The sequence below is a fragment of the Tauraco erythrolophus genome, chromosome 2 (assembly GCF_009769465.1).
Source record: "Tauraco erythrolophus isolate bTauEry1 chromosome 2, bTauEry1.pri, whole genome shotgun sequence".
In the NCBI taxonomy this organism is placed as follows: domain Eukaryota; kingdom Metazoa; phylum Chordata; class Aves; order Musophagiformes; family Musophagidae; genus Tauraco; species Tauraco erythrolophus.
Window position 1 is genome coordinate 44,982,431 of NC_141466.1, and position 23,691 is coordinate 45,006,121.

General features: G+C 37.4%; 1 protein-coding gene across 4 annotated transcripts in view; it reads left to right on the top strand.

Moving 5' to 3' along the window:
* Window positions 1-23,691, top strand: part of HMGCLL1 (3-hydroxy-3-methylglutaryl-CoA lyase like 1) — an 84,620-nt gene that overhangs the window by 15,876 nt on the left and 45,053 nt on the right. For 3 of the 4 annotated variants that reach the window (XM_086608319.1, XM_086608318.1, XM_086608320.1), the window contains exons 3-6: window positions 7,803-7,877; window positions 8,356-8,463; window positions 14,148-14,243; window positions 16,008-16,156. In XM_086608319.1, the coding sequence (XP_086464445.1) occupies window positions 7,803-7,877; window positions 8,356-8,463; window positions 14,148-14,243; window positions 16,008-16,156 (428 nt within the window). Of the gene's footprint in view, window positions 1-7,799; window positions 7,878-8,355; window positions 8,464-14,147; window positions 14,244-16,007; window positions 16,157-23,691 lie in introns of all 4 variants that reach the window. The other variant, XM_086608321.1, reaches the window with a different exon arrangement.

Here is a 23,691-nt window from a genome sequence, read left to right on the forward strand (position 1 = left end):
CCTAGTGCCATTTGAAGTGTCTGGGATATATGAGACGTCTGTATGGGGTAGGCATATCTTACACATTAGAAAATGCATGAGAGGCTGATTTCGTTCTGGAGTGGCATTCAGTCCCTGAGCAAACTTGGCAATTAAGATCATCAACCACTAGATGTGAACCTTAGGATGACCTGAATTATTTTTTGTCTCCATCAGCCATATTAAATAAAGCTCCTTCAGCTGCAGTGGAAATTTAGACATCTAGCATGCCTTTAGACACCTGCACGGGGGGAACCATTTAGAAGCTCAGTTCAGTTGCCTAACAGATGTGTCTAGTGCCATTTAAGATGTCCTGCAGTGTATAGACATCTTGTTAGATTTGAAATGAGACCTACAGTAAATGTGCAAAGTAGGACTCATGCCCTTCCTGAACAGCATTTGGAGGCCAGAACTCTTAAATCATCCAGAATGGCTCCAGGTACATCTGTTTAGATAGCAAGCATGAGCTAAGGTTTCTTAACCTTGAGCTGAGGTTTCTTAACCTTGAGCTGAATACCACTCTTAAATCTCATCTTCTGTAGCTTTGGAAGACCTATTTCCAAAAGGTATAGTGATATATAGATGGTATTTTGCTTTTTTAAATTTATAACTGTATGTCCATGAGTAGTGTAGTTAGGAGTATGACTTAAATTTTGTAGTTTTATGTAGGATTAACACAGTAACATTTTTTACAATCTCTGGAGCAGTCTTTGTTATGTCATTTGTTACCTTTTGAACTGTCAGTTCATCAAAATTCTGTTCACTTGATAGAATTATTTTTATGAAATATTAATTTCTAATTTCTAAATAAAAGTAATAGTTTTTTCTTATTATTCGTTTGTTAATATTATTTGCACTTTATGACTTTTGTCTCTACTATTAAAGTTCTCTTTGTAAACAGGATTAGATTGAACAACTGGCCACTCCAGCAGCATAAGCCTTTATAGTTTGGTTGAATTCCTGTGTGATTAAAATCGTATTTCTTCTGTTTCCTTATGAATGACTTGTATTTTATTGTAAATAGCCCTGCAACGATTTAATAAGTGTACTAGCAGATTATATTAGAATTTAATAATTAATGGAAAGGACAGTAGAAATGTTAGAGTTATGACTTTGCAATAGAAATCCCTACAGTGAATTCTCAGTCAGTTCAGATAATCTCCTGATATATTTAAATCACTACTCTTTCATGAGCTCACATAAGCCCTCTAATAAAAGTTGCAAGCACTTTCAAATTAAATTTGAAGTGAACTAAAGTAATATCTGCATTTTAATCCCTTGTATAAGAGAGACGTAGACATACTGGATTGTGTCCAGCAATGGACCACGAAGATGATTCATGGATTGGAGCATCTGTCACATGAGAAGAGTCTGAGAAAGCAGAGAGTGTTTAGCCTGGAAAAGAGAGTGCTCAGGGGGATCTTATCAATGTGTAAAAATACCTGATGGGGTGAATAAAGAAGACAAAGTCATTGACAGGACAAGAGGCAATGGGCACAAACTTGAAGTACAATAAATTCTGTTTAAAGATCAGAAAAGTCTTTTCTAATGTGAGGGTGGTCAACACTAGGACAAGGTTGCCCAGGAGTCTCCATCGTTGGAGATACTCAAGACCTGACTGGACATGGTGCTGGACGACCTGCTTTAGTTGACCCTGCTCTGAGCAGGGGTGGTTGGAGTAGATGATTTCCAGAGATGCTTTCTGACCTCAACGATTATTTGCTTTATTGCAGATAAGTTACCTCTGCATTTAACTAATATCATTCATTGCATTTTATATTTTGCCCTCCTATGGACAATTTCCAGTTGATTTAATACTTTTTTAAAGTAAGAAGTCCAAAACTAGAGACAGTATTTCTACTCATTAAGTGACAGGCTACTGCTTTATCTATGACATCCCTGTTCATAGCCTAGGATTAGATTTGCCATTTCATTGAGCCGGCAATGTGCGCTGGCAGCCCAGAAAGCCAACTGTATCCTGGGCTGCATCAAAAGGAGCGTGGCCAGCAGGTCGAGAGGTGATTCTGTCCCTCTACTCTGCTCTCGTGAGACCTCACCTGGAATACTGTGTTCAGCTCTGGAGTCCCCAGCAAGAAGGACATGGAGCTACTGGAGCAGGTCCAGAGGAGGGCCACGAAGATGATCCGAGGGCTGGAACACCTCTGCTATGAAGACAGGCTGAGAGAGTTGGGGCTGTTTAGCCTGGAGAAGAGAAGGATCCGGGGTGATCTTATTGCAGCCTTGCAGTACCTAAAGGGGGCCTACAGGAAAACTGGAGAAAAACCTTTTACAATGGCGTGTAGTGATAAGACAAGAGGCAATGGCTTTTAACTGAAAGAGGGGAGATTTAGATTAGATATAAGGAAGAAGTTTTTCACTCTGAGGGTGGTGAGGCACTGGAACAGGTTGCCCAGAGAAGTTGTGGATTCCCCATCTCTGGAAGTGTTCAAGGCCAGGTTGGATGAGGCTTTGGGCAACGTGGTGTAGTGGAGGGTTTCCCTGCCCATGGCAGTGTGGTTGGAACTAGGTGATCTTTGAGGTCCCTTCCAACTCTAACCATTCTATGATTCTATGATTCTATGATTTTCTTTTCTTTTTTTTTTTTCCTGAGAGCATGATGTTATTGACTCATATTCAGTTGTTATTCGTTTTAATATCCCAGTCCTTTTCTATAAAACTGTTTAATCAGATACTCTGTCTTCTATTTTACAAAAATCTTTTTTTGAGGGTCAAAATTGTTAAAATGGAGAATTAAGTATGACAATTTGTAAAGGACAAACATACTAAAAATTCTTTGAATTAGTCAGTCAGCATCAGATGCAATAAGGATAGTCCTAAATGTTGTGTTATGTATTATTTTTATTGAAATGCATCATCTTTATTTCTCTAGTATGTCAATGGAATTTTGAATTCCAGTCTTATTGTCTGAAGCACTTGCAGCTGCTTTGTGGTATTTCTGTTATCATTCAAGTCATCAATATGCAACGATACTGTAAGAAAAATTTACTTAGTGAAAGGTTCTCAAGGGCTGATGAGTTTTTTTGCTAGTCGTGGCCTGTTCCTGACCACTGTTCTCCCAGTGGTGATGTCAGCAGCATATGGCAGAAATTCTAGGATGAATGCTCAGCTTATCTTTACTAAGGAATATTCACCAAGTGTGTCCCACTGTTTTCTGAGTATCTGTATGTATTGTTTATATCTCACATGTGAATCTTCTCCATTTCCCCCCTACTTAACTTGGAAGTTAATATCTTTTGTATCTGCCTTCCAGTAGTGCGAACTATATAAACAAGTCTCTGCAGTACCACTTCCATCATTATTTGATTATGTACTAGGATTTTAATTTCTTCCTGTTTATTTCCTCCATGTCTTGTAAAATTTAGAGACATCTATGCGTTCAGAATTTTGACCACTGCTTCCTTTGTTCTCCTTCCAGCAATCGTATTGTTTATTTCAGAGCCTTCTCCCAGTCTTTGGGCATTTGTCCATGTCACTGCATATATACTTGTGGAGTTACGATGCTACCTCCCTGCTGATCCTTGTTTAAAACTGCTCTCCTTGATAATTCTTCCTCGTACAAGATGGACCTACCTTTGTTCAGTTGTTCTCTGTGCCAGAACACCACCTTGTGGGAAAGGAAAGCAGAGCTTCATCTTTGCTTGGTTAGAAAGATAGAAAAGACCTGAACCTCTGGATTCTTCTTCTTCCTTACTTTTGTGTCCTTTCAGTTATTTTTGAGCGACTCTGGGTAATATTTGCCAGTGCTGTTGGTGCCTATATGAATGAGCTGCATGGAATAAAAATCAGAAGGCTGACTGAAACTCAGCCCCTTTACTAAAAGTACTAAAGCAGTGACAGAGCTTAAAAAAGTGTGTTTATTTAATTTGATTACATTTATGGTTATGTTAAGAAGATTATACAGCTCTAATTAAGGGTTTTCTGTAATAAACTTGGATTTTCAGCTATTTATAACTGAGGCAAAATGTTTCCATACAGAAATTTGACATTTGGTGTCTCAAGCTGAATGGTATGGTTCTCCTTTTCACTTTTTTTAAAAAGACTCTTTGGCTGCATTCTGTTTTGAGGGAAGCAATTTTTTGTGGTTTTGTATGCTTTTTGTTCTCCCTTGGCAAGGCTTGATACATGGAAAAAACAAATTTTCCAGGCTCTTAGTCTTTTATGTCAACTATTTCCTTTTTGATATTTCAAACATTGCACTTTGGTAGTCATTACTTTTTAACAGAGCCACTATATAATTCAATAAGCAGTCACCTCTAAGTATCTACCGTAACTACTTTTTATACTTTGTTACAAAAAAATACTTAATATGATACAGTTTAGTAGACATTTTTTTTCTGAAACAAAATGATTTACCTGACATATTTAGTGTTTAATGTAAGTACTTTTGTATTTCTGTAAGGTTCACCCTTTTTGGAGTCTCTTGAAGTAGAAAGATTGTTTTCAATTTTTCTATTCATTTCTATTTTCTATTTATTATATCTGTAGACTTTTAATGCCATGCTTGAAGGTGTCAAAATTCTCTAATTTTGTCTTGTTCTTTCTGAAAATCCTTCCTTTTACCCAAGGGGATGGTGCGCATTTGGAATCCTTGAGTTAGATTTCGGGGAACTCGATCCCTCAATTCAGGAAGCCCGAGTCCTGGTTAAGGTCTAATGCCATCCATAGAAGTGTTTAAACTCTGTGTAAGTTCTTAAAGACTTCAGTCTGTTCTGTGGATTTGAAGCTTGCCCAGTGAATGCAGATGGTGTTGTGACTGGTGGCTCAGGTGACTTCTTCAGCTGTCTTTTGAGTGATGTCCCAATGTTCTGCAAGTGTGACACTGTGATCAGAAGACTTCCCAAGAAAACAGGGAGTCTCTTTTTTCTTCCTGACAACATTGTCAAGTACGTATCTCCAGCTTCTTGGAAGAATGTCCTAATGGCTAGTTACTGCATATTCATTCATAGGACAAGTGACATTAGGGTGAGGAGGTACTCCTTTCCTCCTCTGATTCAACTTGGGCCACAGAATAGAAAAATGCTAGAGTCATCTTAGCAGAAGATGGTACATGTACCTTTATAGTCTCTGATTTGTTTCTGAATTTTTTCCAGTGATTACACCCTGTAAAATGCAAAAATAGTACACTGGTGCCTGAACCTGAGTATTCTCTCTCCTTTTTACTTGCTTTTTATCTAAGCTTCAGCAGTGCAGTAGAAGAGAAATTATTAGTTATGTTGGGGAAAGGTATGATCAGAACAGCATTTGTGAGATGAGTAAGAAACTGGCTGAGAAGGAAATAAGAGAGAATGTTGAAAGCAGATTTGTTAGACCAAAGAGATATGGCTGGTGGAGTTCCTCAGGTCTTTTTTTAAAATGTGTTTCTTCTATAGCACTAACTCACATTTCTTGAGATAATGTATGTTTGTGTTAAAATAAGGTAATCATGTTAGTCCAAATGTTTTCACCAGAAAATATCAAGGTGGTAAGATCTGCTGATGACAGAAAGACAAGATGCATATCACTACCACACTGGATGCCACACAGGAGGAACTGAGTGACCTTGAAGACAGGAGCAATAAACGTACTGTAGATGAAGCTAGATGAAATTCAGTGCAAAGCAAGACTCTTCTGGACACAGAGCCAAGATGTTTACCTTAAGCTGTTAGTCCATCAGCTCGAAGAGTGGAAGAATTTGTCTGTAGTACTGCCTTGAGTTTCCACTATGTGACCCTTGTGAGAATCCTGTATGTAGTTCTCAGTGTTGTGTTCAAGAACAATGAATTCAAGTTGAGATTGACTAGTGGACAGGAAGGCTATAGACAAAAACAGGGAGTGAGAGACCTGGACCATGGCTCAAAGGGATTATATGCCTGCTATATCACAGATGGAGCATAAAAATCAATACTTGAATGCCTTTTCAAATGCTTATTCCAAACTTCTGTCCCCTACGAAATCCAGACAGACATCCCCCGAACGGCCATGTGAATGGCTACTGCACGTGCTGTGGCTGTGTGACCTGCTCTGTAAAGACAGGTACAGCTCTTTGATTTTAGCAAAAGTTTTACCACGGCCGGAACTCAATAGGATTTACAGGATTTGGCCTAGAAATTGAACATTTTTGCCACCGAAGTGTTATGGACATTTTTCGTGCTCTAAATTAAGCTTTGATTCACATAATCTATTTTAGCTCCTTTATTTTTTTCCAGTCACAGCTTTACTCATAGCACAGCTGTGGCATATTGTCTTGTAACAAGAAGGATCTGATAATAGTGAAATAACCCGGATTTATGCCCGTAGTGCTGAAGTGGTGCCATATTTGTGAAAATAACTTTAAAAAAGAGAAACAATGTGCAGCAGATGTGAAGGTTTTACCTTCACATTGAAGTAGGTTTATACTGTCAGTGAGTGTGGGCTTAGCGCAGCCTGACAGAGTTTTAACTTACCAGATGTTCCACGTGATCAAATAGATACTATACAGCTGGTTCCCATTCTTTTTACTGGGCTCAGGTAAATATACAGTAAATGCTCTGAAATACATTTATTGTATTTTGGCTAGTGTTGCGGCTGTTGCTGCAGAGAACTTACTTTTATCCATGAGCACCAAGAATGCGGGGAGAAACCAAAGGTACTTTAGGAATGCTCATTTTCCGTTACTGTTAGGAGAAATTAGTGACTGTTTGGTTGAAAAAACCCTGAGGGTACTAGCTAGGGAAGGGTGAAAACTGGGTTTTTCGTCTGGGTGTGGGTGAGGTGAGATTATGGCCATATTAGCTCACGCTAGTCCCAGCCCAGGCTTTCAGAACTGGAATGGAGACCGGTCGGATTCTGTATTCAGTGCAATACGGAAAGCAGGGCATCTCCAGAGCTTCTGGTGAGGCTGCCTGCATCCCTCCAGTCTGCTCATAGAGGTGCTGGCAGCGTGCCCTGAGCTGGCCATTTGATTTGTTTTTTGAAGACACAGAGCTTTTTGGGGGTCAGTCTGAGCAACTGCTCTGAACTGTTTGAGGACATAAAGGCCCAGGTTATGTGAAGTGCCACACCTGTCAACTTGATTCAATAACAGTGCAGTTAAATAATAAAAAAGGAAGTTTCATTTCCCTTCACCTGCTTTTCTGCTCTTCTCTTTCCTCCCCCTCCAACTCCCCGTGCTCTCCTTAGCCCTTTGACCTTGCTGCTGCCTGCCTTCCCTCCTGTCACTGTCAGCTTCCTGCCTTTCCAGATCTTCCCTTACACCTGGAAAATTCCTCTTCTTGTCTACTAGGGGCTCTCCTTGTTCTCCTTTAAATCCTTCTTTAAAACCTTCGTCTTCAGGTGGAGGAATTGCTTTCATCTTTCATTAATAATCTCTTCAACATTTCTTGACTGCTCTATTCTTTTCAGATTTATAGCCTGGTCTTGCAAATGTTTACAGAGAAGTAACTGTTCAGTTAAATTGAGAACATTCAGTTAGAAGTTTGGAGGACTGGATTGCTCGTTGGGAGGCTTTTCAAAATGGAAATATTTTTCACTCTGTAAAACACAATGTTCATTTATGGTTTTATGTACATTTTTATAATAAACATTTGTGGCGTTACATGCATACATGTTAACTTCTGCTTTTAACTTTTATTCCCTGACTCAAGGTGTGGAACATGTTCTCACAGATGTTTAAAGGCCATGAGCAAAGTTACTGTTGACAATAGGACTTTATACCCGAATCGTATGAGAGGACAAGTACAAGGTGTACCTTTGATCTTAGTGACCGTTGTTGTTTTATGTTTCGGTATTGATTTGTATTTCAGGAGTTTCAAGCATCTGGACTGCCCAAGTACATCAAGATTGTAGAAGTTGGGCCAAGAGATGGATTACAAAATGAAAAGGTAATTTTTCTCTTTTTTGGGGGTGTATTTTGACATGGATATCAGTATTTTCATTGTGTAAAATACATATATCTTGCTAATTGTGTTAACAATATAAACAGAATAGGAGAATTACTCTGCCTGAGCTGTAGAACTGTTTTTTTCTTTTTTCTCTGGTTGGACTAGTCTGTGTTACTATTTTCTTTGTTGCTTCTTTGCTAGATTGGTGTTTGTTTATTAATAATTAGTGTGGCTAAAGTACGTGGAAGTGCTTCCTCATTCTTTTGCGGTGGATGAAAAATGGAGTAGGATCATTCATACTGCCTAGTACTTTATGCAGTGGCTTCCTACAGTCATGAAACTGTATAGTTATGGTGTAATGTATGAATATAGTTCATTATTTTTAAAAAAAGTGCTGATTATGTGCCAAGAACATTTCACTTACAAAAGTTTCTTTCTGCATTAAATACTTTACTATCGTACATCTCCATGTCCGTAGGTGATAGTCCCAACTGATATCAAAATTGAGTTAATCAACCGGCTTTCCAGAACAGGCCTGCCTGCAATAGAAGTAACCAGCTTTGTTTCATCCAAATGGGTGCCTCAGGTATGTTTAGTCATCACCTTTCAGAACTGGTTGAATTTAATGCCATTAGTGCCATTTTAATGAATTTAAATGCCATTCCATGCAGTGGAGTTTTTCAGTAGTATAACCTGTATAATTATACAAGAAAACGGAATAGAAATAATACGTTGTTTATTTGTAAAATCAGATCCTGTTGTCAGACACCATTTACTCAGTTTTCAAGTTTTATACTTTTGTTCAGGTCAGCTGAAGTTGGACTAATTATTAAAAAGTAGTCAAAATTGAAGAAAAACCAGCAAGCTGTGCAGAAAGCTGGTTAAATTCTAACTCAGCAGAGCTAGGGAGCTGGTTGCTCCAGAAGGGAAGGGGAACTGAAAGCCAAGCACAATAACAACGGGAGCAGAGATTGTAGCCTTGTTGACCAAAGGGCAGTCCAACAGTCCAGGAGAGCAGAGCGAATCTGGAGAGGGTAACCAGGGCAGCCAAGAGAACACATACTCAGGTGAGTCTGCGGTGGTGCACCAAGTCCAGGGTCAAGCCAGGAAGTCAACTCTGTGAGATGTAGTCAGGATCCATTCAGTAAGGTACATGGCCAAGAATGAGCTTGGCTGCTGCTGCTGTGCAGCTGTACTGTTTCTCAGGGAGAAAGGAAGCACGAGAGTGTCTCAGCTTGAAAGTCTTCTGAGTGAAAAAGGATGGTAGGCCATGTTAAGACTTCTTAACAGCTGTTTGAGGGAGCCTCTGCTGATCTGCTTTCCAGCTTTTATTGATGAGCTTCGAGGCTGATTGAGGCTTCTCTCTAGTTGCTGTCTTCTCATCAATGAGTTGTCCTTGAGTCCAGGCAGCTAAACGCTTAAGAAGGGGAGCACTCAGGCCCTCATCAACCAAAATGCTAGGAGTTCAGTTTGCTGTGATTACTACATAAGGTGGGAGAAATCTTGCCCCTCTACTCTGCTCTCGTGAGACCCCACTTGGAATACTACATTCAGCTCTGGAGTCCCCAACACAAGAAGGACATGGAGCTGCTGGAGCGGGTCTAGAGGAGGGCCACGAAGATGATCCGAGGGCTGGAACACCTCTGCTATGAAGACAGGCTGAGAGAGTTGGGGCTGTTCAGCCTGGAGAAGAGAAGGCTCCAGGGTGATCTTATTGCAGCCTTCCAGTACTTAAAAGGGGGCCTACAGGAAAGCTGGAGAGGGACTTTTTACAAGGACATGTAGTGATAAGACAAGGGGCAGTGGCTTTAAACTGAAAGAGGGGAGATTTCGATTAAATATAAGGAAGAAATTTTTCACTCTGAGGGTGGTGAGGCACTGGAACAGGTTGCCCAGAGAAGTTGTGGATGCCCCATCCCTGGCAGTGTTCAAGGCCAGGTTAGATGAGGCTTTGGGCAACCTGGTGTAGTGGAGGGTTTCCCTGCCCATGGCGGGGGAGTTGGAACTAGGTGATCTTTGAGGTCCCTTCCAACTCTAACCATTCTATGATTCTGTGATTCTATGAATATTTTCATTGCTCTCCAAACATAAATAATTTAGCAGGTGATTCCCTGTTTCCTGCTTGCAGCATGAGGATGGGAATTTGTATGAGTGTGTATGTGCAAGGGTCAGCAGTAAATGAGTAAGAGAACTGGGTCAAAGGATGCTGAGTGGGGATAAGATGTGTGCGGGCAGTGTATCAATCCTCTGTGTAAAGGGCAGCTGGGATATAGGATGCTGAGTGTAGACATAGCAATAAAGATTTGAGAATATGAAGCTGTTGGGATGCTGAGTACTGATTTTGAGTATCCAGACGAACAGCAGTGGGGCTGATCTCTGGGGAACAGTCATGGTAGAGGGGAGTTCCTGTGGCAGTAACATCAGTTCAGAAACCTAGGATTGGAGAAGGAAAACTTAGGTGCACAGGGCTTGTGCAAACTGGGGAAACTTCTCTACAAAGCTCCCTAGCACCAAACCGAAGGCGTAGACTCCTCAGGCCTAGTGGTTGTGTGGACTGTCATGGAAACTTGACTCTTCCCCAAAGCCATTTTTTGTCTGCTGCACTTGTTACGTTTCTATGTATTTATCAACCATACAGTCCTCCTTTTCTGAGCATTAACGTTAGGAACATACACATGCATACGAACACGTGTGCACTTACTTATTAAGGATTCTAGTTAAGGAGAGATGTTGCAGATTCTATCCTGGTTTTGAATTTGTTACAAAGGGACAGTGACTTTCTGCATTTAATAATATAGAGAAAATTCTTTACAATCGATGTTGACATTGTACTGTGGAATGGAGATAAAGAAAGTACTTGTGCATTTGGTTTTGCCCTTTATTTATGTAAATATTCAGTTGTAACTAAAGAATTTGAGTGGCAACACATAATTAATATAATTTAATATTGTTCCTACCTCTTTTCTACTCTAATAGTCATCGATGTAAAAAAGAAAGGTAGCATACCTTTTTTTCTTTTCCCCTAAATGAAATTTCAAAATTTCATTTTCCACATTTGAAAGTGTGTTTGGAAGATCTAAATTTGGGACTTTTGTGTATGAAGTAGTACTTAGGCACATTAGTTATTTTGCAGATCTAGCACTCTTTCAGCAGCCTGAGTTTTGATAAATAGTAAGAATTTGCGTATTATTTTTCCAAAATTAATTTTTACAGTTGGTACAATTCAGCAGAAATCCCATCCTTTCTGAAGTCAGCAGCAAAACTACATGGGCATTAGGAGTGCCCAGTTTTCATTAGAGATTTAACACTGAAAATCCAGACTTATTCCTGAAGTATACAGCGTAGCTCCTGTTTGTGCAAACTTAATCATTCCCTGCAAGGAAGGAAATTGGTCGGAACTTGTCTATAGCAGTTAAACTCATTTTCAAGAAATTGAGCACGTGTTTGCACAGAAGCATTTGAGTACTTAGGTGTTTAGTAAGGACCATGCAAGTTATTTACAAAGTAAAACATGAAATTAATCATTTTGAGAAAATACTTCAAATTTTAACATTGTCTGTTGTACATCTTTGGTCAAAATGTGTATAAAGTTTGTCCTTTTTAAACTGAGAATGCATCCTGGACCTGGACTGTATTCCAGGCTTTCCTCTGAGACAAACATGGTATGATCGTACTTTTTCTTATTCATGAGTTAGCAGAGCAAACTAGCTGTACAGCACTCTCTAAGGGACTCCCGATCTATTTCAGAGTTCCTGGGATCACCAGGGGAGGGCCTAAGGGAAGGATAATAGGAAAGGGGAAGAGAACAGTGACAATGCAGAATTTCTTTGGTGGGAATGCAGGGGCAATGAGTTTTCAGATTGTGTCCATTAAAAGCCACTAGGCTAAGTTTTTCCAAGTGCCATCAAACTTTGGCAGTTAGGGCAGCAGAAAATAATGTAGGGATTTTTAAACGTTACAAGGAAAAGTCTAAAGGAAAGGTGGATTTCTTACTTTCTTGTTTAATTATTTCCTTTTCCTGTGAGCTATTAGGAGTACCAAATTTAGCACAGGTTTGTGAGTTTTCGAAAAAATGAACAATCCTTTCTTATCTTAAATTCATGTCTGAATACTTTATTTTAATGACTTAATTTGTGTTTAAAATGTTTTTTATTTACCAGATAAGATTGTGTTGCTTTGATAGGGAGTGCAGTCTTGACTTTGTCTTTGCTCCTTTCTTTTTTCTTTACATAGGTCATGGGAATAGAATTCACGGTTATGTTTAGATCACTCATTCATTTATTTCTTTTTTTAGTATTTTAAAGCTCTTTTATGGCTTCCCATCCACTGTTTTTTTTGGCAGATTTTTTTTTTACTGAAAAAAGCTAAAAGAAAAAGTTCCACAGTAGTGAGGTGCCATATAAAACAGGATCCCACACCTATAACTAAATGGCCAAAAATTATAAATACCTACCATTAGAAAGCTTATTTTTAAAGAAATTTGGAAAGAAATATTTTATTACAATTTAAAATCTTATAACATGCAATATGTGTTAAAATGGGATTTTACTTACAGGAAAAATAGCAGTGGGACAAATGTAATACATATAATATTATTTGGACCTGGCAGCTTTATACTGATTGAAAAAGTGTCATTTTGGTTTTCTAGTATATTTTAAGTCAGGCTATAATTTTGAAGTGTGGAATTAGTTCCAGCATTTGCCATTTAATTAATCATTAGGTTTCAAACATTCTTCCTTGGCCTGAGAAATGCAGATACTATTTATATTAAATTAAGGAATGAAAAATTGTTCTTAAAAAACTAAAGCATTACCAAATGTTTTTTATGAGGTTATCAGATATGTTAGGTGGTCACACTGATTTAGTTTCTGTAGAAGCAATTACAAAAAGTTGCTTTGTGCCATCAGTTGTTTCCTGATAAGAAGTCAATTGTGTCTGGCTATAAAACATTTTTCATACGATATATCCACTTCCTTATAGTTACATGTTGGGTTTACATGCATTTTTCTGATATTTTTAATCCATTCATTTTTATAGTAACAAACCAGTGACAAGAAGATTTGAGGTTGCCAGTAGTATTGTCACTTAATAATCTGGTAGAATTTAATATCACATATTTAGAATTGTGGTACTGCAAAGTCATCAATGAAGTATCCATTGAAAATAAGGAGTAAAGAGAGCTTTGTAGTTCATATATCTTTTCATATGGTACTCCGCAAATGACTTTTCGTCAGTGTGCAAAGAATCAGAAATCCAATTTAATATTGTTTACTTTGGAAGTTTTATGAGAGCTAGCTTAAAAAGCATTTAAAATACGCCATTCTTTTTTTTAAAAATTCTAAATCTATAAGACATGGAAAATGAGGGATATGTTTTATTAACTGTATTGTTTTCAGGAATGCACACAATTAAAAGATAAACTCATTTTTCCTCTACTTCTTTCAAGAAAATGCATTTGTTTAAATGATCTACAGTTTATTACATGAATAAGTCTTTGATTCATCTTCTTGATTAGTACGTGGAGTGTGTTTAATCTTGAGTGAGAAAAGTGTAAGAATATCTTAAAAAGGCAGAGTTTCTTTTGTGAGAGGAGACTAAGGAAAGCAAATGCTTGAATAAAGTAATGGTCTTTGACATTTGCAGTGATAAAGAAGGAGTTTGTTGTTGTTTCATTCTCTTTTGAAAGAAATTCTAAGTGTATTAAAATGTTATACTATGCAGAGAACTGGATTTTGCTGTATTTTTAAGGATAGACTTATGATTAGTCTTTTCAAATATGCTGATTATAGGGTTAAGTAATTCAACTTCACTTATTCTTAAGACTGTGAAGTTGCATTTATCAGTGCTGAAGTTTTCAAGATTTGGATGGTTTTAAAATTTATATTAACCGTTATTCTGTTAATTCGACCTATTGTGTCCATTGCGATAAGTTTAAAGTTGCAGTAACAGTTGATCAGCATGATCACAAGTCTGTCAATTTATGATGCAAATTATGTTTTTACAGATACACACAAAAAGAAACATCGTAGAAATCTTAGCCCCAGTTTTGTATTCATAGAGAACTGGAAAGCTTGCAACTCAAATGTTCAAAAGTTAAGAAATCAAAAAAAAGAGCGCTTGTACAACATCAATTTAACCCCTTTGTTGTTCTACTTTTTATACAAACTGTATACCTAATGAAGGCAAAAACATAGTCTAAGCCAATTTCTGCTTAGCTATATAAAACCAGAAAATAACCGCTGATCGATGCAAATAATTTATATATTTTAGATGGCAGATCACAAAGAAGTAATGAGGGGCATTGAGCGGCATCCTGGAGTCCAGTATCCTGTTCTCACGCCTAATCTTCAAGGTTTTCATTCTGCTGTGAGTGTCTTCCTAGAAGATGTCCACAATTACCTTTTTCATGTTTCAGACACTTTCAGTTCAGTACCATAAACTTGCGAATTAATTTCATATAACCTGTCCTGTTAGAAATAAGCTGCATTTTTTTTTAATTGAAAACTATTTTCATTGTGAAAAATGGGCAAATTCAGAGTGATGTTAAGTTCTATATATTCATATTTTAATGGAAGTATTGATCAAACAGTCTTTGCAAGTTCCTATAGATGATGCTTGTGTATAAAGAGAAAGACAGTTCCTTCTTCTTTGACTTGTTGGCCCTAGAAAAGTTTCTGAACAATGTCTTCATATTGGAAAGCAGTGAAGAAGAATGAGAAAGGAGTCAATTAAATGAAAAGACCTTATAGGAATGTATTACATTTCTTAAATTCTGCATTTCATTTTGGTAGAGCTTGAAAGTTTAAATTGTTTCAGTTCATATAAAATAAATATCCAAAATTATAGACTCAATGGAGTGGTTCGGTCTTCTTAAAACATATACATTGATAGTCAAATCTTTACACTTTCTGAAAATTTTTCATGCTTCTATGATTTTGTCTTGATATAGGACAAGCTGGATTTGGAAAGCATACTGCTTGATGGCCATTTGTGGTGTAGTCTATTGTTCAGTTTCTATACTGCATATGAGATCTCTGTTAAAGTAGAACCCTGTATGTAGGCATGTTAACTACCAATAGTCAGATTTATAGTGCCACAACTTTGCAATGACAGCTTGTATGAGTCGAATTAAATCTGCTATATCTCTATATTATATTTAGTGATATAATGAAAGGAAAACAACACAAAGATAGTTGTAGGTTATCTCTGAGTTCCTTCTTCTGCTATTTTTTTTCTTCCGTTCCTGGTAGGGTTGCTGAAACTTAGACATTATCCTGCAGGAGTAAAGAGAAAAGGGAAAAGCTCTGTTCTTTTTCATAGAACAAGAGTATTATTTTCACTGGAGAGTGAGAATTAATTAATTAGCTAATCTCCTAAGATTAAATATTTTCTTCTCCTGTCATTTGGCTTTCAGCATTCTAGTTTGCCTCAGGTTGGTTGATTTACTGAGTACTGAGGTACTGAGTACAAGCCCAGGCTAATTACCCCTTCAGTGAAGTCACCACATTTACACGTTTTCTAGGCTGGTATTTACTCTGAGACTTTTTCTCAGCAGACTCTCACATACACATTTTCCATATTATCCATATCGACGATGACACCAAGACCAATGGAGCCCTTGATCCTAGAGTTGGCTCTAACAAGGAAATCCCTGTTGGTTATTGTTGCTGCTCTAGGCACATGCAAGGCAAAGAACTTTCCTAAGCATGAGAATGACTTCCTGGCATTCGTCAGGAACAGGCTTTGTACAGAGGATGGATATTTCAGAGTTGTTACATGATCTTTTCCTTTTCTGCAAAATGAATATAGGTATCAGTCATCGTTATTTTCACAGCTGATTCATACGATTTCCTACATCTTAATGCCATTATTATTTATCATTTTAAAAATATGTTTACCTAATTACTAAGAAGAGGAAGGATATATGCCATAGTGAATGAACTCAAAGTTTGATTCAGTCTGGTTTTATGCAATAGATAATAAAAAAATTGGAATGAAACTTATATTTTAGGTATGGATGATATACTTATAATGTACTTTAAAATTCTAGAATGTACTACAGAATTAAGTCCTTAATCTAATTTTTTAGTATAGTGTTATGATTCTGTTTTATTGAAATGTATTTTTCAGATTGCAGCAGGGGCTACAGAAGTCTCAGTATTTGGTGCAGCGTCTGAATCCTTCAGCAAAATGAATATTAATTGTTCAATTGAAGAAAGCATAGAAAAATTTGAAGAAGTTGCTAAATCTGCAAGGAATATGAATATTCCAGTGCGTGGGTAAATATAAAGATTCTTAAGTTACTGGAGTTGATGTTACAGGGCTTTTTTTTGGACCAACAGAAAAGTAAACTACCAAATGTTTACATTTTAAATTAATTGAAGTAATAGTCTTCGTTGTGATTTTTTTTTAAGATTGAATATATTTACTAATTTTGCTCTATGTTTTGTAACTGTGAAGTTTTCTCTGGAAACTGAAAAAAAAAGCTGTATGTATAAACATCTGTTCTATTTTACAAATTTATTTTAATCATCCATAGATTCATAGATTCATAGATTTCTAGGTTGGAAAAGACCTCAGAGATCATCGAGTCCAACCGTCCCTAATCCCCATTAAACCATATCGCTAAGTAGATCATCCACCCTATTCTTAAACACATCCAGGGATGGGGACTCAACCACCTCCCTGGGCAGCCTATTCCAGTGGCTGACAACCCTTTCAGAGAAGAAATACTTCCTAACATCCAACCTGAACCTGCCCTGACTAAGCTTATACCCATTTCCTCTTGTTCTATCATCCATCACTAATGTAAAGAGCCCTTCCCCCACTTCCCCACCATCTTTTCTCAAGTATTTGTAGGCTGTAATCAGGTCTCCCCTCAGCCTCCTCTTCTCCAGGCTAAACAGCCCCAACTCCCTCAGCTGCTCCTCATAAGTTTTATTTTCCAGCCCCTTGACCAGTTTAGTCGCCCTTCTTTGGACTCGCTCCAGGAGCTCAATATCTCTCTTAAAGCGAGGGGCCCAAAACTGGACACAATATTCCAGGTGCGGCCTCACCAGTGCCGAGTACAGGGGCAGGATCACTTCCCTGTTCCTGCTGGTTACACTATTCTTGATACACGCCAGTATCCCATTGGCCTTTTTGGCCACCTGGGCACACTGCTGGCTCATATCAAGCCGGTAGTCAACCAAGACCCCCAGGTCCTTCTCTGCCAGACAGCTCTCCAGCCACTCTTCCCCGAGCCTATAGCGATGCTTGGGGTTTTTATACCCCAAGTGAAGGACTCTGCACTTGGCCTTATTAAAGCTCATGCCATTGGCCTCAGCCCAACGATCCAGTCTGTTCAAATCCCTCTGAAGGGCCTCCCTACCCTCGAGCAGATCGACACAGCCTCCCAACTTGGTGTCGTCCGCAAATTTACTGAGGGTACATTCAATCCCCTCATCCAGGTCATTGATAAAGATGTTAAACAGAACTGGACCCAGCACTGAGCCCTGGGGAACCCCACTGGTGACCGGCCTCCAGCCGGATTTAGCCCCATTTACCACCACTCTTTGGGCCTGGCCATCCAGCCAGTTTTTAGCCCAAAGGAAGGTGTGCCAAAGGAGGGTGTGTCATCGTAGATGACAGAATAAAATGTATTTTGTGTTGTTGAGAACTCATAACACTGTTGCCTGCATCTTAAAAAATATCCTGCATACTTTTTTTTTAATTATAGTACTGATAATATATCATTTCATACACTGTAGAATCAAGGTATAAAAGTGATAGAAGAAATTTACTCCTAAGAAAAAAAATATTCTCGACTTAAGTTATTCTGAAAACTCCAGGCATTGAAGTAAGTGCTCGGAGTCTCTAGTATGTGAAATTCTGGAATTATTCAGTATTTATATTTCTCTAGAGTGCCTCCTTTTAAACTTGAAATAATCCTGAATGGTACTCACCCTTGAACAGTCTTTCTTTTTAATTTCCATTTTTTTTTACAGCACACAGAGCTACTTACCTAAGATGATTGTGAAGGTCCTTGTGAATGCAAAAAGGCTTGCATAGGTTCAAGGAGAAACTCAACAGTGAGATTCATTGAGTAATACAAACTACATCATGCTCAGAAAATACCTGGTCTTGAAATCAGATAGAGGTAGATGCCTCAGAGACTACGTACTTGAGAACCTATGTGGGAATAAGTACTGGCATCTCTTTTCCTCTGGAAAAAGTAATGAGGTAATGCTACTGCTCAATTTTTGCACAATAGTGCGACAGTTTGAGCGTTTACCTTGAGAAAGGGAGATCTGACTTCTAGTTGCACCTCGGCCTCAGAGGATCAAAATAATGGAATGGTTTAAGTTGAGAGGAACCTCTGGAGGTCGTCTTGTCCAACCCAAGGATTTTAACACACACACATCCAACCAAGGATAGCTTATAAATGCTTGTATCCTTATAGCCTAGCCTGGTTATATGGTTCAGGTGGAAAATCACTGAATAGAAAAGTAAAACCTTTCACTGTATTAAGAAACAATAACTTGTACCAGAGTTTAAATACTCTACTTAGCTGCTAATCTGTCAGGTAGAGTCAGGGTTTGCCTTCCTGAGCAACTTCTCTTATAAGAGGTCCATTTGTTTAAAAGGTCTCTGCCACCACTGCTCGCCACATTTTTCTGGAACTAAATTCTGAGTTGAGAACATAACTAGAAATTTGAGTTCTCCAGGAGGATTAAGCTCAGGGATGCCTGAATTTTAGGACCCAGATAGGTGTAGATAAGGGAACAGGCAGTCAATTCGGGAAACACAGCATGTTTATGGCAACAAACCTTAGGCACTGATGAACGTTTTTCCACTAAACTTTTGTTTTCTGGTTTTCCTCAGATATCTAGACGTGTCAGGCAATATTTTCTGTTTCATATTTCTGTATTTCACTAACAAAATTCAACCAAATGGCACAATAGAGGCAACCAGCCATCAAGGGAATCCTCAAAGTTTATGCATTGTATATGTTTTTTGGTAGTTATGGGTGTCAACAACTGGACTTTGAAACTGGTCCAGAAGATGTAAACTGCAGGTAATGAAGAAGCCCCTGTGGTATGCTCTAGATTGAAGTTGGAGCTTAAAATGTTAACTTATCTTCTGTGCACTAGTTTTCACATGTTTAAGGAAGTGGCACCTTCTACTTTTTTTTCCGGAGATTGTATGTCTAAGGCATTTATAACATGCCAGTAGCAGTTATTCTGGCACTGATACAGTGATGTGATGGAAATAACTGTTCCCATTATAGGATTCTACAACATTCCCATACATTTATTGTCTACTATCTGATGAACTGTGTGCGACAGGTTTTTTTTTTCTGCAGTAGGATGGGAAGACATGTACAGAGAGGAAGAAGTAAGAGGCAGAAAATGGTCAAACAGAAGCAGAGCACACACACACACACAAAAACCATAATATTATAATAATTAAGAATAAAAAGAAGGAAAACAAAGCAAGGAGATACAAAGAGAGGAGTATCAAGAACTAGGTAATGAAGCCAACAGAAAAAACATCAGTACAGAGATGGGGAGAAATGAGATAATTGAACTCAGGGAAGATAAAATCAGATTATGTTTTAAAAGTGCTTACTTTGTGCATCCAGTACAAAGTTCTGTAATTTCACTTCAGTATGCAAACCTAGGCAAACTTCACACAGTACATGCAGGACAATTTTATTGAGTCTGTCTTGCCAGATGCAGTGTGATACACAATGCTTCAACAGTGGACTGCTTAATATCAGATATGCTACAAAGTGAACAGATTTGAAGTTGTAAATTAAAATGATTTAAGTTTACTCCAGCTATATCTTTCTTCCTTAGGCTTACAGGTCTAACAAAAGTGACTCATTCAGAAGTTGGAAGCCATTGACAGAGTCGTTCTATTTGAGGGATTATAACCAAGTAAAGAATTCAATTAGAGAGGATAAGTATATTGAAGAAAAACTACATTTATGTTTATGTTACAGCTATCTTCATCACAGGATATTACCTTGGGAACTAACTTCTCCAGTGAAAATTAGAGGTTGAGGCATCAGGAGATAACATGCTGGAATAAGCATTATGCTTCAACAAATCAGATATTTTAGAAGAGGACTGTCTGGTATTTGTCCAGGGGAATCTAATATAACTCAGTAATAAAGTAACTAATCTGCTAAAAATCTGTTGAGAATCTAAATTGCAGAATATGGAGCCTTATTTCATAACAAAAAACGTAACTGAAGTAATAATTCTGAGTATCTAAAAGATCCATTGAACATGGATTTCAGTATATAAAAATATTGAAAAGAAAGTTTTGAGCATGCTAGATAGATAGTTAGAAGATAAAAGAGAACTGGTTAACACAATCCCTTTGGACTTTGAGTGAATTTTTAAAAAATCCCTTTCAGGGAGATTTTGAGGTGGGAGAATAGTAATTAATGAGAAATAAAATGTTGCTGTGGATCAGTCTAGACAGTGTGTTTTCAAGAGAACAAGGACCAAGTATTGTGATAACATTGAGTGTTGTTCCTTCATGTTCACGCTCATGCAGATGCACTCTGCATGGGTTGCAGAGTTACAGCAATCTGTATGAAGCATTGAGATGGAATGATTGCTCAGAATTAATAAAAAAAAGGATTGTTTAATGTCCGTCTACTTAAGTATTTTATTTTAAGCACCAGTGTACTGTCTTTTGTTGAGTAGAATTATGAAGACCAGAAAAATAACAGCGGGAGCATGAACACAGAAAAGCAGACTTTGGAAGGACTTTTTTTAAATTGTAGCTCTCTTAGCAGTTGAACAAAGCTCCAGAAGGTGGACTTAAAACTTTTAATTAGTTGAAAAATACCTATAAAGAAGCAGCATCCATTTTGAATACCAAATCCGGGAAGTAAATATATCTGTTTAAAGCATTTCAGCTGCTCGTGACGGGGCAGGTTATGGAAGCAGACCGTAATTTCCACGTTAATTCTAGAAGACTAAATCATCATTTTCTCGGGTACCAACACCCTACAAAAGCCTGCACTGCTACAGGGAATTTATTAGGACTTGAGTGGAAGAAGTCCATTAGTTCCCAAATATTGCAGTACATTTAGGAGACTTGTGGAGTTTTACATTGTATTGAATGATATAAAACACAAAGCTTCTCTTCCTCAATGGAAAACGTGTGGAAAAGATAACCAGAAAGTAAAACTTAAACAGAGATCTCATAGAAATATTCAGTGCAATCAACATAACTTTTTTCCTGGAGATAAAACAATCAAAAAAGAATTAGCTATCAAAGCCTGTGATTTATGGTTGTGATTTATGATCCTATATTTAGCTTATTTAGCATATTTTTGTATCCCAATTCCATGCAAAGCTCTCTAAGTGTGGAGACAGTCAAGGCTTTGTGGCAAGTTTTTATGCCATGTTCTTTATGCGTTATATCCTGATCTGTAGTATCACATAGACTAGTCAAACACAGGCAGAAACTGACAGTTTCAGAAACTGGAATTTGGGAGTTTCTGTTGATGACGTCAAACCCAGCATTCTGGAAACAAAAGGGTGGGATGTTACATAATTCATCAGTTGACACTCAGTATTGAGAACTGGTGCTCATGGTTTGACTGGTTGTTATTTAGTTTCAAGGAGACCATTAGTTTCAGGTTTTATTTTGTTGTGTGGCTTTTATTTGCTGAAAATAATTATATATTGTTTACAACTGTTGTTGTAACATGAGACAAATCTGAGCATGACCACACGACAAGTCTGAGCTTGTCATCCTAGATCTGCTTGTAGTTACTAGAGGGAAACAGGCAGCCTTCAAGCTTGGATTTATCATGTGTGCTTTTTGAAGTACCTGCCTTAGGAGGTGTACCACGCTCCAGATGATCCATCCTTTTGACTGCAAAGGAGCTTGGATCCTATCCTGTGTTAGGTATCCTGTAGATGGCCTATCTAAGGCATAGGCTGTAGATGATTGTCTTTTATATCAGAAGTTAGAACAGATGAATCCCATCTTGACTATGCATAGGCTAAGGATTAGCACCTTGTAATTTATGTAAATTACAGTAAATGCAAGAAATGTGTTAAAAAGCTTTGTGCTGCAAGGTAATACAAAATGAAGCTGTGGACTATATGGACAAAGATTTGTACTCTGCGCTGAGAATCAACGTTTTTTTTTTTAATCATTCTTTTAGGGATTGGCTGTTTTTAAAGAACTATGGCCAAAACCTGCAGCCTTTGCACAATCAAGCTCCCAGGACTACACAATTTTGCTTCTAATATAAATTTTCAGGCTGAATATTTTGCTTGAATTACTTAAGTAGTAAAAATATTAATATGTGTAAATTGTATTTATATTCATTTCAATACAGAGATTGTTTCCTTTGTAAAGAACTGTTATTGTTTAAAGTGTTATTTATTTGCAGGAAATTGATAATATAGTGCCTTACCTTAACTCCTAATTTATGCAGTTGAAAACTACTTCCAAAAATAATTTTAAGGGGTTCAAATTTTATTTCCTATTTTCACTGGCAATTCAGAATTTAGGTAGTGAGCATAAATCATTGGCAATCTTTGAATCTTATGAAAAATGCACTTAAACAGTTGAAACTAAACTTTAAGCTTTTGCAAGTCTTACTGTTGCTACAGCTGCACTAACATTGACTCGATCATCATCCAGAAAATTTATGTTGTCAGCTGTCACATTTAAAATCTGTAGCACAGTACATAGTTTTCTAAATGTTTACTAAATTAGTTCAAATATTTATGAAGAATTGAAATCTTGCGTATGGTCTTGGAAGTTAGACTATTTATTAGCGTCATAAAGGGGTTTTTGTTTTTATTTTTATTTTTTTATCCATGTATTAAAACTTTGCAATAACATCTGGGACACATTCGGTGAAGACACTGAGCCAAATCAGTTATAAACTGTGTGGTCAGCTAATTACTACTATGTGTATTTTACATGTGAAATGACACAAAATACTGCTGGTTTTAGAATTGCATCTTCTAATGCATAATTCAGGTACTATTAAAAATATCACATCTTTTTCAGTGATTAAAAATGAAGCCTAACAGCCAGGACTGACAAAAAATGGTAATTGCAAGTAGTGACTTGGATTGTGTTTCAATTTAAATGTATTTTTAATGTACACATGAAGAAAATATTAAGTAAATTCTGATTAAGCTAGATTCTTCCAAGTTAATGTATTCCAAAATTTAAAAAGACAATAAATTGCAATTAGTACAATAGCACAGTAAGGAAGAAAGGACTTGCATTTCCCCCTTTTCCACAAAGGGTACTTCACTACCTACTTTGTGTCCTGTGACAGTGAAATAGTCAGACTACCTCCCTCTGAAACATTCAGTTTTGTATAGGACTATCTTAGTCCTAATAAAAATTAACTGGGAATATAAGAGCTGAAAGGTTGTAATTTTTTTTTCTCGACTAAAATCCAGTTCTCCATGACCAGCAATTAAAAGCTGTATTTATGTTCCAGTCCTGAAAAATTTTCATATGAATAGCCCTTTTGAGGCCATTTGGACTATTTGCATGTGCAAATGTGAATGTGTATGCAAATGTTTAGAGGCTCAGTGTTAGAAAAACAGAGGCAAATGTTTGCTGTAGGATGACTCTAGAAGCATTTATTTACAAAGCTGCTGCTTCATAAATTAAAGCACATGTAATCACACAGTAAATCTAAACTGGTGTATGCAATTCCTTTGTTTATAGTCCTGTGTCTTTTAAGAATGAGCAGTATGGTGAAGTTCACAATACATAAAAGCATCTTGAAATGTATCAATATTTAGCTTACATTTGTGTTTGTATA